Consider the following 15,218-nt stretch of genomic DNA (forward strand, 5'->3'; position numbering starts at 1 on the left):
AAAATGTGGAGAAAGACAGAAAACAGAAGGAAACAAGAGCCGACAAACAGATGGGGAGAAAAACAAATACGAAGAACGATTATACCTGTCGAACAAAAAAATGTTAACAGCTATCGCGTTCACGCCATAGCGTGCACAGAGCCACACATTGTGTTCCGCCGTTCATAAGCTTACACTTCCGATAGTCGCGCACACAACCATTCGACCCTCATGTTATTTCCGTTTCCGGTTCTCCAGATAGAAATAGAGAGCAAAAACGATGGGAAGCACAGCCAGCAAAAACCACGACTAACCAAATAAATTCCATCCTCCACTGCCATCGTCACGGTTTTGCTTAGCAAATCAACAGCTTGCTTTTCTGTTTTTGTTTTGCAAAAAAACAATGAAGGTCTCTTTCCCGCAAGGTTTTGTTTTTCTCATAGGAATTCGCAAGTGTTCAATTCAAGTGTAGGCGAAGTAGGTGGATGAAGCGGATATTTCCAGTGGATATTTCATTAAAAAATCGTATCTGCCTATTGTGTTTTTTGTGGCCCAAAGAGGAATGGTTACGGAACTCGTTTCTGCAACTTAGTTCAACAAATTGGGCGTACGAAAATAAAAAGATGAGACAGACCGAAGAAAATTCCCAAGCCGGCCGAGAGAAGTGAGTCAATCCATTAATTAGAGAGCTAGAAGCTCGCGGCGAAAATAGCCGGCCAAACTAACAATTCGTGTAAATGAGAGCAGACTACTACACACTACACGACGACGCAAAAACGACAGCTCATCTTTAAATAAACGGAATTTCATTATAAGACAAAGAGAAGAAAAAAGGAACAAAAAGCAAACAGCAGACAGAATAAGAGAAATAAATTTAAAAAAATACCCAAAAATTGAGAGAACTGAAGTTACCGGGGCTAAATGGCTAAACACTAGAACATCCAACGAATGTAGTATAAACACGAGGACCAATAAATAAACGGGTAATTGCACTAGAAACAAGGTGGATGGAACAATAAGAGTCCCGCTTGTGTGGCAACTGAACTGAAGATCAAACGAGGAAAAGCACCCGCCATTCCGAAACATTCACCGTTTTTCAACATCTAAACGTCGTCAAAGAAATTCCGTGGCGGCGCTGGTCCGCTGCGTGTATAACTAGAACGATAATCGGTAGATCCTGTCAGTGAAGTCGCCGGGGTGGAACCGATATCGTCACCAATTCTCCGACTGGCTTGCATAAAAAGCTGATCGTATCGGTCATCTTCGTTGCTCATGTTGTCGGATGTGGAGCCAAACAATTCAGAGCGCGACGATTCCCTCTTCACTAGTAAACCTGTGTTCATACATTCAACGTGAAGCCGTTCTACCGTGTAAATCATCACGTCAGATGGCGTTCTATTGTTTACCTCCAGTTTCGCGATTGCGTTCGGTCCGACCAAAGTTGTTGACGTCGACATTCCGACGTCGAGATTCACTATCCTCGGCTCTCTGACGTCTCCGTTTTTCTAACGAAATTGACAAATATATTATGAAAATGACGGCCTAGAATTTTTGGTTACTGTCATTCATTAAGCTTACCCCGTTTGATAAGCTCTCGGCCTTCTTCGGCCAAATCGGCTGTAATATCATCTTCATCATCAACAAACTGCTGGAATCCGATGAAGGTAAGGAAGCGTGCGCCTAAGGAGAAGTAAGTGGCCAGACATAGCCCCAAAATGGCCATAGGAAAATATATATTGAAACCGTCTGAAATGATGGGCAGCACGTCCATGTGCCCCATTATCTGTAGCGAAACGAACGCGAGCGTCAAGTTTACTTGAACGAGAACAAAACTCCTTATTTTTAACGGGCTGGTTACCTGAGTGTAATAGGTCTCCATTAGCCGGGTTTTGATTATGTGACTATCCATGTGAATGAGGCCAAGGAAGTTTAAACACATGGGAGGAGTCAGTCGGCAAAGTAACATACCCGAGAAGATCAAGCTATATTCGTCCGTTTGATGGTGGGGTGCCAAGTAATACAAATTTAGTACGCGAATTTTCAACACAGTTGAATATGCGCATACGCAGAGGTAGGCAATGGTAGCAATCGAAACCAGCTGAAAGGTGAGAACAGACAGATGAGCGATTATTATCAGATTAAAGATTGTAATTATGAAAGGATGTCTTACTTCAATAGATAGGTAATCATAATATTCTTTCGCCAAATTAACAAAAATTGCGAAGATCGAAAGAACGGGACTTGCATTGAAAAATGTCAATTCGGACCATACCACTAACACTGACAAGAGGGCCAAAATCATAGCCAGCCCTTGACACACATATCGCCTCAGCAAGCATTTCCAATACCACTCTGTTGCAATGAGAAAAGAGCAAAGATTATAGAATGTTGCACCTCATGGGGCAGATTAAGTAAGCTTGAAGTATGCTTTACCTAGTGTGGGACTGCGAATTCGTGCTAGCCATCTCGACCGAACTGGTTCAAAAGAAGGCTTAAAGTAATGTTCGTGACTGCCGATATTACGATGGACGTCCTCGAGATCAAAGATTTTCTCCACCAAGTTATACCACTGGGTCTCCGTTCTGTGTTGCCGCTGCAATGCGCGAATGACCTGCAAAATTTATTTGATGCTTTAAATTGAATGGGGACACTTCGTGCGGCTTTTTACCTGTCTATGAAGACGAACAAGAGATTTCTCATTCAGATCGCTATCGTTCATTTGATTACTATTGACAGCCTTGCGTTTCATGCGCTCTCGCCATTCCAGTGGCAGCTTGTCAGAAATAGTCTCGGCATTCTTTCGTAAAGGATCACTAGGCGGGATGCGAGTCAACGCGACTTGAAGTGCCTCTAAATAGTCTTCCAAGTTCTCTTCGGCCTCACTCTTTTCGGCGTTCAATTTGGCAGCTTTGAAATAAAGGCGGGACAACAAAGGTCCCGGTAAAGCACTGCGCCAAACAGAGCGGGGGATGTCCACAAGGCCATAGCCGAGCAACAAAACTAACCAAAATAGCCCCCAAGTATTGCTTGCTGATGCTGCGATTGCCTTCAGCTTTGGCCTGCAGACGTTAGAATTGCGTTAAAATCTGGGATTTCAACAACTTCGACGAAAATGCTTACCAATCAAACTCAAAATCAGGCTTAGCAGCTAAATAGATTAGGAGTATGGTGGCAATTACGAGGTAACTACCATAGTATATTGCGTTATCTATCAAAGCTGATTTTAGCTTTCCTTTCACAGTGAAATCTCCAGCTTTAGTGTATGACTGCATGAGTGGTAGCACAAACCTTGATTTACCAAAAAAAGAAGGGGGGAAAAAGAGGGTGATTTTACCATTGGATTATTGCATGTGTAGTGATTAATAAAGGTTATACCAAGTTAGGAATTGTGAGGTCCAATATAGTACTCTCCATAACTGGGGCAGAACATTCTCTGGTACGTAACTCCAAGGAAGCTTGCAAACTGAAGTTTCATTAGATGGAATAATATGGGGAACTACTGTTGTGCTTAGATTTGCTGTTTCATTGGACCTTGGCCCTTCTGTGTACCAAGTATGCTCCTGGACACACTGTCTGTAGGCTGTCTAGAAACCCGTAGAAATAAACTTTTCATTATTTGCCCAACGTCTAATACAATTTTGGTTGCAGGACTTACCGATGTTACATCCAAAGGTAAAATAAATATAATAAGGAATGAGAAGTACCATGCTACTAACACAGAAAGAGTGACTATGATGTGGTGTCTAAACCAGTCTCCATAACGATACAAAATAGATGCTGCGACAATAAATGTGCAGGTAATTTCTGTGACAAGAGGTCCAACAGTCATTTTATGGAATGGCTATTCGTTCAGCAAATTTGTGTTCAGCAACTTTTCTTCTGCTTCCTTTTGTAACTTTTCTAATTTCTGAACTGTAAATGTCTTCAGTGGAAGAAGTTGGGGTTTGCAAAAGACCCAATTCGGTTTTGATTCTTCGTCCGGACGTCGATGACTGATTCTTCCTCTCACCGATTGTAATAAAGTTTCCAATGTTTCTGTTGGTTTGCTGACGTGATCACTTAAGGACGAAGCAGATCTGTCAGTTGTCGAGTTTGATTCCTCCATCAGACAGGCATCCAGGAAACTTCATAAAAACACGAATCTTTTAACTGCTGTAACAGCGTCGCGTGCAATCTCACCACTCTATTAGTGCGACACGTCAATAACAGCTGACTGCATGACGTCACGAAAACAAATGCAAAGCTTGTTCAGGCCTTGGACGTTTGCTATTTTGTTAAAAGAAGGCATCATCACTTCATCTGTGGTAGGCAGAAATATAACAAGGTCATACGTATGAAGTTTAAACGTTTATGTGGAAGCTTCTGCTACGCATCTCCATATGGTGTAGCTTTACCTTTTCAATACGCATGACGAGAAAATAAATTCAGGACTATGTACCCATTTCGGAACCCCATGATTCTCTGCCCTTCCAAAATACTGCAGAATTTCTTATGACGAAAATAGCCACCAGTACTAAGAAGAATTCCATTAGATGATCTTTATTGAGTCATAAATAAACTCAACAGAAACTACACTAACAAATATTTACCGGCATCTGCTGTAACATTTGAATCGAGCGCAAGTTGATGCATTACAAAATTATAGCATGTCAAGCAAACGCAAAATGCCAGTCCCAGATTATTTTTGAATCTTAAAATACCAACACAGTTGGCCTGATTCCACAGAAAGGTGTTTTCAGAATGTCGTTTGCTTAATTATTGTAAAATAAACTTTTCTCCAAAGCTGAAACTACTACTGTAGTCATTATTTCCTTCGTGACGAACAAGATTACATTTGACAATACAATAATGTCAGTCATTCCCAGTGACAGCATATGTTTTTTAACTAATTCTAATAGCACGTTCCACTTGGCTCTGGCTCAACCATCAAGTTTGGATCCCCGTGTTTGTTGGAACGAAAACAGAATTTTCTAATTTCTGCGTCTACTAGCTATTCCATGTTTCTTAGATGACATTTTTCGTAATGAATGTCCTATCAGTAATGTCTACATTGTTTTTTTCGTCTGCTAATAACCCTCCGAGTGTGTTTTTCTTTTCCATCTTACCTAGAATAAAGATATTCCATTTTGTACCGTGCTGATTTAACTACAGAAAATAAATAAAAACATAAAAATCTTCGTAGTAAACACGTTTTTTTATTATGTGCTGTTAAGTGTCGATGGTAATTACTTATTTAGTGAGACAGTTAATATTCGCCAATATAACAGCAGAACAACAAGGAAAGTGGCGAGTTAGGGAAGGCATTTGCTTTAGAGGAAAACATTTCAAGGAACTTCAATTCACTGGAGGATTTTATACAAACATGTATCACACACTTTCTTCCGTCGAATTGGATTTGTACCGCAAGTTCGGCACACTTTTTATAACTCGTTGATCGCTTCCTTGTAACGGCTATGAGTCCGTGTATGCGTAAATAACAACAATACGTCTATGCCTCGAGGTTTATAGCCTAGTGGCCTACTGTAAAATCACAGCACCTCATCAATACCATGTGCTAAAATTGCCAAATTGAATGAATACGATGCTAGTGTGTTGTGGGGAGTTTTGTAAAATATCGGTTCTCGAAGACAGTTAAAAAGAAACATTATAACGTAACGTACCGTCGCCTAGTGAATCATGGTGTAAATCATAATGGCAAATTCTGTGTTTTCAATAAAACGAACAGCATTAGTGCTACTGTTATTTGACACGTTTATACAGGGCAATTTCGGTAAGCATGTTTTAGGTCTTTTGCGTGTGTGTTTTCATTTTTTACGATGTTTTCTAGTTTATGTAAGGGTCGTGACCGTTTGGCGATAAACTCGTTGACGTGGAACCGTCAGAGAATTTTTTGAAGCTACTGGTCCACAGGCGGTTTGGAGCCTGAATAATAAACCACAAATAAACAAACAATATTGTTCATTCCAAAGGTAAGAATTTTGAAACAACACACAAATCACCATTTATTATTGTTAATCATGTGTGATAAAATGTGCAAACACGAGTCCGGAAAAGAAATCGTTGGGCCCAAACAATTTCTGCCAGCAGAAGGCTGTCCTTTTGGCTTTGATTTAGTTTAACATGGAATTTATAATATGATAACTGTTACCTTATCTCGGTAAATGTCTTGACGCAAGTCTAACGCTACAAGTTGACGCTGTTTGCCGATGACCAGCCATGCGGTACTCGTCTTTGACTACGCTGGTTGCATGCCTCAGACAATGTTATGTCATCAGCAAACAAAAGTAGTTTACAGGGCAGAGTGACGAAAAGTCGTTTATCCTGCATGATTGCTGGCGTATTGCTGTGCGAAATACTTCATTCTTTTTCTCGCTTTACTGCTGCTCTGCGTGTGCGCAACCATAACATCCTTGGAAGGATGTTACTAATCTCTGACGCGTTCTGAACGCTCACTGTCATTTAACGACTCGCATCTGTTATGGCGGTCTAGGATTTGTCTATTTTCAAGGTCAAAATCGAGCTAAACTTGAAACTGGAGAAGGGCACTTCACCCGGTAATGATGGTCGGACGTAAATCTCAGCAAACCATGCTTCAATAATTCATCGTCGGACCGCTTCTCCATCTACCGAAATAAGTCCGCTTGGGTGGCCGCAAATCCAAGCCATCAACGTGTCGCTCAACCCATCGGATATCTACTCGCAGACGAATAAACCAGGATCTATGGTAAAACTCCTCCAAAATTAGCCCAAGTCCACGGAATCTTGTTCTGGAAATAATTATCAGATAGCTGGTTGTGTGCCAGTGTAGTATGCGCTTTTCTGCGAGGCCTATAAATAACATCTAGGTTGAATGGCATAACTCCTTGACGTAACGCGCCCCGCTTCTTGTCCCTGCTTATCTTGCGTTTAATTATGCCTTTTGTTATCTGTGATGGCAATGACCGTGTCATGTTTCGCGTGAATGGCGATTCGGCAAGTTAGTGGAAGACCGTGACGATGCCACCGGGGATGAGATGTGGCAACCAACAAATATTATCAATTTATTTCTTCGCCACTGATTATGGTAGTTAATTAGCAAGAGCCAATAAAGGAAAAATTTGCAACTACGGACACAATAAAAATCATGATCATAATCAAGATTTACTATATTTTTTCTCATCTAGTGGTTCATACCCATCGTTCTGAATACGCTCCTTGAACTTTAAATAATCCCGTTTCCGGTCAAAGTGTTTGACCTGTAAAACAAAGCAAAATAGGGCGGGTTAAAACAAGAATAGACAATTCAGGCGACTTGCCATTACAACTATAAATACAGGACACAATCATAGAGGTAATGAACTGAGGAATCTGCTCCGTCCAAAAATACATTGAACCACCGAGTTTGAAACGAAACAGGTATTTGCTTTTCTTTTTTGTTCACCGATCGTCATCCTCGTCTTCTACGATTCAAGTCCCTTCAATTTGCCGTCCGAATACGTTAGGAAAAGCGCAGTCTATTTTTGAAATCTATTTCTAGAAATCTTTCAAGACTTTAATCTGCATTTATTGTCAACGACAGCTGCATTCGCAAATCTTTGGTCCGAAAAAAGATTTACAAACAGAGAATCAAGGAGGAAACTGAGAAATCTATTTTCTCATTTCGGTCAAACATTGGCGCTATCTGCGTTCTAAAAAGAAGGGGGCGGGCGGAAGGAGAAGGGTCGGTAGGAACTGAAGCAATTCTAAATTTAAAGCCGGATACAAACCAACGTCATCACCTTCATCAAGCGGTTTGTTCCTACGCAGCGGGGCACCCCTCTATTTAGAAACTGCTTTTCGCGGAACTTGAAATAGTTTGTCAATCTACAATTGGCAACTGGGCGTAAAATGGACCATGACGGGCGACGCAAACAATGCCCAACTGGTCCCTAGCTTTCAATCAAAGGCACCGGTGTCTGTCGTCTTCTTTATTATTATTCATTTTGCTTATGCTGGCACTTTGTACCAGAGCGGCTGCTCTCCGTCTCACGGTGTGTTGACGGTCTGCAATTTCGATGGGTATTTTTTTTTTCTTTTTTTTTTTTTTTTGCCTGGCTCGCCGAAAAATTGTCTATATTTTTGTCTTCCAAACAGATTTGCAGCTTTACAGAGTTAAGAGCTATTGTCTGTCGCTATCCTATTCCTGGCACAAGGAGGGGCAAATCTGTCACCGTAATTCTTTCATCTACAGCTATTTTGGCTCTCTATTTTCGAGCTAAGATTTAAACAGGCTTGCACACCGTAGATCAAGAAAATTTTACTTACCCATTGACTCGGACAGGTAGTTTCGTAGGCGGCCCTTACTTCCATGCACTTTTCCATTTGATCGCCGCTCTTATCCAAGCACTCCCAGTAGCGATCACGGGAATCCCAGCATTTTTGGCGTTTTTCTTTGTCCGGGAATGACATTATGTTGCTCTCGAAGTACAGGTGATTACGCAGATTAGCCGGAATTATTTATCGCCGTCAATTAGAGTCTCAAATTTGCAGCGGCGTAAATCGTTTCTGTTAAGTTCAATGAAACCAGCAAACTATGATTAACTTGCTCAGGAAAGCCAAAAAGAAAGCACTTGCGAAACTAGTGCTCTGATTGAAAAGAATGGTCTAAATCACACAAATAACTACAAAAGTTAGAGTATGCTAGGTATCTAATCAGACGGTAGAACTGAGTGACCGAATGGTTTAGAGACCTGAAGCCAACTGAAGCTCACTGCCTTAGCAGCCTGCATATATACTACGGATACACAAAGTTGTTAACGTATTTCAACGAGCCCGCTCCTGCCATTATTGCCTTTTTCTCATTTTTCATGTCATAGATCCCGTCCCAACCAACAGCTTATGAATGAAAAGAGTCGGAAATGTACACCTCCCATCTTTTCATTTTTCACCTTTCCCATTTGGCACGGAAAGTGAATTTATTTCTGCTGTGGCAGCGACGTGCAGACTCTCCTGCGCAATATCTTTTAACAAAGCGTAGAAAATAGAAACGTCCATTTCCCCGCAAAATAATTGTCATGGAATGGCATAAGGTAGTGTGCTAAAGTAACTCAATTACAATTTGCTTTCTTTTTCTTTTGCAATGTTACTACAGTTACTACTACTTCACGACACTTGATATGACTTCGCGCACGCAATTCGGATGAATGTAGATGTCACGTTTCCTTATCGAATCGCTCGCCATGAACGAGATATTCGTGGTAAAGTATTTGGCAATGAAAGCACACAAAAAACTTGTAAGATAGTGTTGACTGATTCCCCAAATACGAATGCAGACGCGGTTCCTTAAGACCAAGTGAAACACTAATAAGAATTCAGCTGGAATTTGCTTTTTAATACAGCTACATACTGCTCGCTATATTTTCTTGCAAGCTGTGTTTTAAAAGCAAAATTTTTACACATATATAATACGATAAAAATTGAACGCCTTAGCCGTTAGCCTTGTCATTCCCACAATATTTGAGTAAAAAGTTCCAATAATATTTTGTTAGATAATAGAAAAAAAATCTTTTTGCCTTTGAAACATCAATGGTAATTATCATTATTATTCCTAACTGTACTTGCATTGCCAGATGATAACTGATGTTTCTTTATGTGAAAGGATCTTCCTACTTAAGAGTTAAGAAGAGAAAAATCTTAGAAAGTGAAATTGGATGTCATGTAAAAGTTTAGTTCAGAACTGTAGGTCAAAAACAAATCTTTCCTCAAACTATTCTGAAATTCATTAAGAATTGGAATCCATTTTACCCCAATCGCCTCAACTGCATTAGGATTAAGATAAGGCTAAGATTTACACAAATCAAAAATAATTTGCACAATAAATAAAACGTGATCTATCCAAATATTGCAGTTACTTAACTTTCAATAAAGCTTTTTTTCTTACCAATTCAAAAGCATTGTTTTGAAACATGAACAAAATTCAATCGTTTTTACAGTGGAATAACTTAAGTATTGTGCGAATTTCTCACCTGAGACTTTTCCTTGATGCTGCCAACCAAATTAATAGATTTTCTGAATTACTATGTTTGAAATCAATGCTTTTAGAACAAACTTTGTGCTAGGAAGTTTAAAGAAGACCCATTCGACTTTCGGCAAACACAACTTATAATGGTATCGTCTGCTGCAATTTAAATATACAGCCGTACAGCATTGACAAGCCGATTTTAATACACTTATGTTCTTGAATTTGGAAGAATGCTAATGTTCTATTTGAATTCCTTATCATTTTCGATTGTTCATGGATCAGTGCCAGATACAAATGAAGCTGTTGGCCTGGTAACGAATCCTGATTACTTACATTTTCTGACGCATGTATTGCGAAGCACAGTCGGACAGTCCTAATCGAAGGTCGCGACGTTTAAAGCCTTCAGACAAAGCGTAACCTTTCGACTGAAGGTGACGCATAAAATTATATATTCCTTTTAAAAATTTAAAATCAGTTGAAAAAATTGCAGTTGAAAAAAATCTATCATAAATAGAGTCCTATAATTACCACAGCACTTATGAAAAATCAGTTATTATTACTTTCGATCAACTAGTATTCAAACAAGTTTAGTTGCTGGTTTCAGTCTGCGATCGGCAAAATATGGGTGTCTCCTTGGCGTATTCGTTTTACTTGAGTTCTGGAAGAATGTCTTAACCGACACTGCCTGATTTTCTTGCTCTTCTGTGTCTTCCCACTCTACAGGTACACCTTTGGATTTTAACAGTTGATCAGAAGTTGACCAAGAAAATCTGACAAGTTGAGGGAAACCAAAAACTGGATCAATGTTTTGGGCCAGAAATTTTTTTGTGGTAGGATCTATTCATCCAAATACAAATGTATGAGCAACTACATATTGAACAATTAATACTTCAAAGTTATTACCTCCTGGATAGCCACTTCCCCATTTTATGTCTTCAGTATTTTTTAAATCAACAAATGGAGACTCTCTGAACTGCCAACTAGACAAGGCTTTATCACGTGCCACTTTAGCACAAATACTTGCCGCACTGACAACTGGAAAGAGAGAATCAGCCTTTTTGGAAACAGTTATCTTGATATCTGGGAAAATAGCTGAGAGCTTGGCTTGGTATTTCTCAGGTGGACCAACAGTGTCAACAAAAACAGAAGTGACATTTACTCCTAAACTTAGTGCTTTCCTGATGAGTCCAATTGCAGAATCATGAGAAACCTCATTTAGACTGTGCTTGAGCCTTTTGAACATGCTATTGCATATTGAATTTGGAGATATTATTTCTACAACCCATCCTACAAAGTCTTTAAGTGAATCTAGTTTTTCAAAGAGTTTTTCACGTTGATCCTCTGAAAGTGTTTTGGAGTCAGCACACCCTATAGCTTTCAACTCCTCTGCTCGAGACTCTGGACAATATGTTATTCCATATACCATGGGACCTAAAATAATTTTTGATAAAGCCTCATGTTCATTATGTTAATAAGAGAAATATCATTGCTGTGAAAATTACCCAATACTGGTCCCCTCCCTGCTTCGTCAATTCCTAAAGCGCAGGCTTCGTTACGACAAACATCAGGTACTTTCGATACTATAGTAATATTGCGGTTATTACGTTCAGAAAATGAGCGTAAACCTTCCTCCATAATTCTCTTCCAATGCTGATACTTATCTTAGAGCAAATTTTGCCTTTCAAAGAAGAAATTTCGTTTGTTTGTTACAGAAAAAACTTGGCGGTAAAAATTATTCCGTCTGGTGTGCGCCGTTGCCAGCTGGCACTTACAATTGTTATTTTATAGATCCGATACCAGTCATAGAGGGGAGTTCTTTGTAGATTTTGGAGGAAAAGTAACGCTATATTGTTGAAAAAAAAATGGGAGCGCCAAATCTACAAACAAGCTAATACCAATCCTGTGGTTACCTATAACCGAAAGAACAATGCATGGTTTTTTAGGCTTCACCTGCCACAAAATGGCCGGGAGGCCAAAAATCCAGAAGCGAACCTTCAGACCACTTTAACCGTAACTTACAGGTAAAGCAAGCAGTTTGCCTATAATAACATGATTTTGCAATTTTTTCTAACTTGACCAGTTTGATAAGATGCAACCATTTTAAAAAATATTTGCTTTACATCCCTATTGTAAGAGAGACAAAAGATCGACGACTGCTTCATCTGCCATCTCGGAGTAGAAATAAAAACTATACAGAAGGGAAGCAGGCGTGATGATACGGTATGACAGCAGAGCAACATTTGTAAAACCATAATCAGTTTCAGGCATTCAGCCCGTCTGCGCTAATCTTCTATTTAGAAATTAGCCGTTGTTGTTCTCTTTGCTGAAAAGGGATTTAAATTTTTTTTATCTGAAATTTGGGTGGACGAACTGTCAATAACTGTATCCAAAAGGTGGTTAACCCTTGTCTGTGATGTGCTATTTATGCGACTGTTGAGAGGGCGGAACTGTCAGTCTTTGAATGTAGTTTTGTTGCAGTCGCATCCCTCTGAAGACAGGTATTCCGATTTCTTGCCCCAAGGACGCATATTTTGCCAATTCACTACGTGTTACAGATATGATTGATCCAGTCATACTCGTTCACGGTGGTGCTGGAGACATCCCCGAATGGCGCGTTCCACTGAAAATGCACGGCGTTCGAAAAGCTGTTAAAACTGGCTATGAAATTTTATCGAATAGCGAAGGTTGCGTGCTAGATGCCGTGGAAGCTGCCATAAAAGTGATGGAAGATGACGAGGCTTTCAACGCGGGTACAAACACTGCTGTATCTATTTTGAATGCACTTTTATAACGATTTTATGTTTCTCGTACCCCTTAGGAAAAGGATCAGTTCTGACGATTAAAGGAACTATCGAAATGGATGCTATAATCATGGAAGGGAAAAATCTAAAAACAGGTACATATGATAATGCAGCGCACTAACGAAAAGTCTCCTCATAATCCGAACATATATTAGGCGCTGTTGCTGGGTTAAGCAACGTAGCCCATCCAGTGTCGATTGCCAAACTAGTGATGGATAGCACACCTCACATTTTTTTAGCCGGGCCTGGCGCAAATACATTTGCTTGTGAAAAAGGAGTGCCGTTTGTACCTGACGACGAGTTGATTACAGACTTCGCTCGTCAGGCACTGGAAGATTTTCTTCATGGAAAGGGGGAAGCTACCAGTGAAGTTGGGTAATGAATTTTCCGTACTAAAGTTATATCATAGTACATGTGCAATTTTAGCAAGGAAACCAAGTATGGAACTGTTGGTGCGGTAGCCATTGATCGTCATGGCCGCATGGCTTGCGCAACATCGACTGGAGGAATGACGGGGAAACTTCCTGGAAGAGTTGGAGATACTCCTCTTGTTGGTGCAGGGGGGTATTGCGATGACGCTTCAGGGGCGTCTTCGGCAACAGGCCATGGCGAGTCTATCGCCAGAGTGTGTTTATGCCATCATATCATTGGACTCATGCAGTCCGGTTTGGGCCCGAAACAGGCTACGGAATTAGCGCTAACGAATATGAATAAAAGGACTGGAGGCACTGCTGGAGCTATAACTCTTTCAAATAAAGGGGAAGTAGGAATATATTTCAATTCTAAACGCATGGCTTGGGCGTACGCGCAGAATGGTGAAATTCATTCGGGTATAAATCCAGATGAAGATGAAATCGAAAGTATATGAAGATACCAAAAGCCAAGGCCCCAATGAAAAGAACTGCTGCGATATTCTGTTGTAACTAGTGCAAGTATGCAAAAATTGGCTAATAAAAAATTTTAAAAACAAAAACAAAATTAAGCTAACCATTTGGGGACTGATTTAATTTTGCGTTGAATGGTTCATTGCAAAATATATGACGATTATTTCAATTCTTCTAACATAGCAGACGAAATCGGTTTGTTTTTACAGCAACGGCCTCACACGAGTTGTTTATTTTTATATCTGATATACTGTTTGAAGATAAAGTAACTGAAATACTACAAGAACTATTAGAATATTGGTTTTTATCATTATTGAAAGTGGAATAGCATGGCGACCAAAAGCTATGTAGGCCATTTGACCAAAGAAATTGCTTGTAAACAAGGAGCTGTGAGAGCAGTAAGATTTAATGGTAAACGTTTTTCGGTTTTTGCACAAAAAAAGTAAATATTTGCAATGTCCTTTTGTTTGTAGTTGAAGGTGAATATTGCCTAACATGTGGATCAGATAAAAGTGTTAAATTATGGAATCCTTATCGTGGAGCACTATTGAAAACATATTCTGGTCATGGTTATGAAGTATTGGATGCCCAGAGTAGCTGTGACAGTAGGTATGGTATAGTGGTTTATCTTTTGTTAAAATAAGAGCACATTACATATTCTTATTTCATTTAAGCCATATAGTTTCCTGTGGAATGGACAAGACAATTATTCTGTGGGATGTTGCAACTGGGCAGTCTTTACGTAAATACCGTGGGCATTTGGGAACTGTCAATTGTGTAAAGTTCAATGAGGATTCTTCAGTAGCTATATCTGGCAGTGTTGACACATCAATCAGATGTTGGGATTGTAGATCTAAGAAACCAGAAGCTTTTCAAATAATGCAAGATGCTAAGGACAGTGTCAGCTCAGTCCAAGTCACAGACCATGAAATTCTAACTGGATCATTAGATGGCCAAATCAGACGATATGACATTAGAAATGGACAAATGATTGGTGATGAAATGGCTAGTAAGTCCTTTTAAATTTTTACTGAATTTTGTTTTGTCTATTATATTGGGTGTAAAAAATGGATTCATTTGTTTTTTAGAACCTATAACTTCGGTTTGGTTTACCCGTGACGGTCAAGGACTGCTCGTCTCATGCCTAGATAGCACCCTTCGTTTGATTGACAAGGATACTGGTGAATTGCTACAAGAGTAACACCAACTTTTTCCTTTTATCTTTTCGAATTTAAGGTTATTGATGTATTATCTCCTCAGGTACACTGGACACATCAACACGGAATACAAAATCGATTGTTGTCTTGATCATACCGATAACCACGTAATTTCGGGTTCAGAAGACGGTACCGTTTATATCTGGTCCTTAGTAGAAGGCCAACTCATCGCAAGACTGGAACACGTTGGCTCAAAAGTTGTCCATTCAATATCTCCACACCCATCTCAGGCTTGGATCCTAACGGCAGCTCAAAATAGCATTTATTTGTGGAAGGACGCACCTGAAGACGAAAAGTAATTTTATACTTTATACTTTTTGGAACGTGCCGTTGTAAAATAAAAACGTCTTTGATACAA

The 15,218-nt window shown here is 39.7% G+C and overlaps 3 protein-coding genes and 1 pseudogene across 3 annotated transcripts; 2 read left to right on the forward strand and 2 right to left on the reverse strand.

The window, feature by feature from the left end:
• Nucleotides 1-638: 638 nt before the first annotated feature.
• Nucleotides 639-8,700, reverse strand: LOC130691179 (LMBR1 domain-containing protein 2 homolog; annotated as a pseudogene).
• Nucleotides 8,701-10,494: 1,794 nt separating this feature from the next.
• Nucleotides 10,495-11,735, reverse strand: LOC130691153 (ribonuclease H2 subunit A-like). Its single transcript, XM_057514061.2, has 3 exons — nt 11,461-11,735; nt 10,862-11,389; nt 10,495-10,795 (listed from the first exon to the last, which is right to left on the reverse strand). The coding sequence occupies exons 1-3, from the start codon at nt 11,591-11,593 to the stop codon at nt 10,536-10,538; spliced, it is 921 nt and encodes a 306-aa protein (XP_057370044.1). The 5' UTR covers nt 11,594-11,735; the 3' UTR covers nt 10,495-10,535.
• A 542-nt stretch (nt 11,736-12,277) lies between these two features.
• Nucleotides 12,278-13,730, forward strand: LOC130691152 (isoaspartyl peptidase/L-asparaginase-like). Its single transcript, XM_057514060.2, has 5 exons — nt 12,278-12,456; nt 12,514-12,708; nt 12,777-12,854; nt 12,915-13,134; nt 13,186-13,730. The coding sequence occupies exons 2-5, from the start codon at nt 12,516-12,518 to the stop codon at nt 13,625-13,627; spliced, it is 933 nt and encodes a 310-aa protein (XP_057370043.1). The 5' UTR covers nt 12,278-12,456; nt 12,514-12,515; the 3' UTR covers nt 13,628-13,730.
• A 106-nt stretch (nt 13,731-13,836) lies between these two features.
• Nucleotides 13,837-15,218, forward strand: LOC130691154 (WD repeat domain-containing protein 83-like). Its single transcript, XM_057514063.2, has 5 exons — nt 13,837-14,054; nt 14,117-14,252; nt 14,318-14,652; nt 14,732-14,840; nt 14,904-15,218. Exons 1-5 carry the CDS (start codon nt 13,973-13,975, stop codon nt 15,157-15,159), a joined length of 918 nt encoding a protein of 305 aa, XP_057370046.1. The 5' UTR covers nt 13,837-13,972; the 3' UTR covers nt 15,160-15,218.

This window comes from Daphnia carinata, chromosome 1 (assembly GCF_022539665.2).
Source record: "Daphnia carinata strain CSIRO-1 chromosome 1, CSIRO_AGI_Dcar_HiC_V3, whole genome shotgun sequence".
NCBI classification, from domain to species: Eukaryota; Metazoa; Arthropoda; class Branchiopoda; order Diplostraca; family Daphniidae; genus Daphnia; species Daphnia carinata.

Coding starts and splice junctions, on each gene's coding strand:
- LOC130691153 (XM_057514061.2), bottom strand. CDS start 11,593: ATGGAGGAAGGTTTACGCTCATTTTCTGAACGTAATAACCGCAATATT. Junction 11,390..11,460: donor AGGGAGGGGACCAGTATTGG/GTAATTTTCACA, acceptor AAATTATTTTAG/GTCCCATGGTATATGGAATA. Junction 10,796..10,861: donor GGGAAGTGGCTATCCAGGAG/GTAATAACTTTG, acceptor TTGGATGAATAG/ATCCTACCACAAAAAAATTT.
- LOC130691154 (XM_057514063.2), top strand. CDS start 13,973: ATGGCGACCAAAAGCTATGTAGGCCATTTGACCAAAGAAATTGCTTGT. Junction 14,253..14,317: donor CAGAGTAGCTGTGACAGTAG/GTATGGTATAGT, acceptor ATTTCATTTAAG/CCATATAGTTTCCTGTGGAA. Junction 14,653..14,731: donor GATTGGTGATGAAATGGCTA/GTAAGTCCTTTT, acceptor TTTGTTTTTTAG/AACCTATAACTTCGGTTTGG.
- LOC130691152 (XM_057514060.2), top strand. CDS start 12,516: ATGATTGATCCAGTCATACTCGTTCACGGTGGTGCTGGAGACATCCCC. Junction 12,709..12,776: donor TGACGAGGCTTTCAACGCGG/GTACAAACACTG, acceptor CGTACCCCTTAG/GAAAAGGATCAGTTCTGACG. Junction 13,135..13,185: donor GAAGCTACCAGTGAAGTTGG/GTAATGAATTTT, acceptor GTGCAATTTTAG/CAAGGAAACCAAGTATGGAA.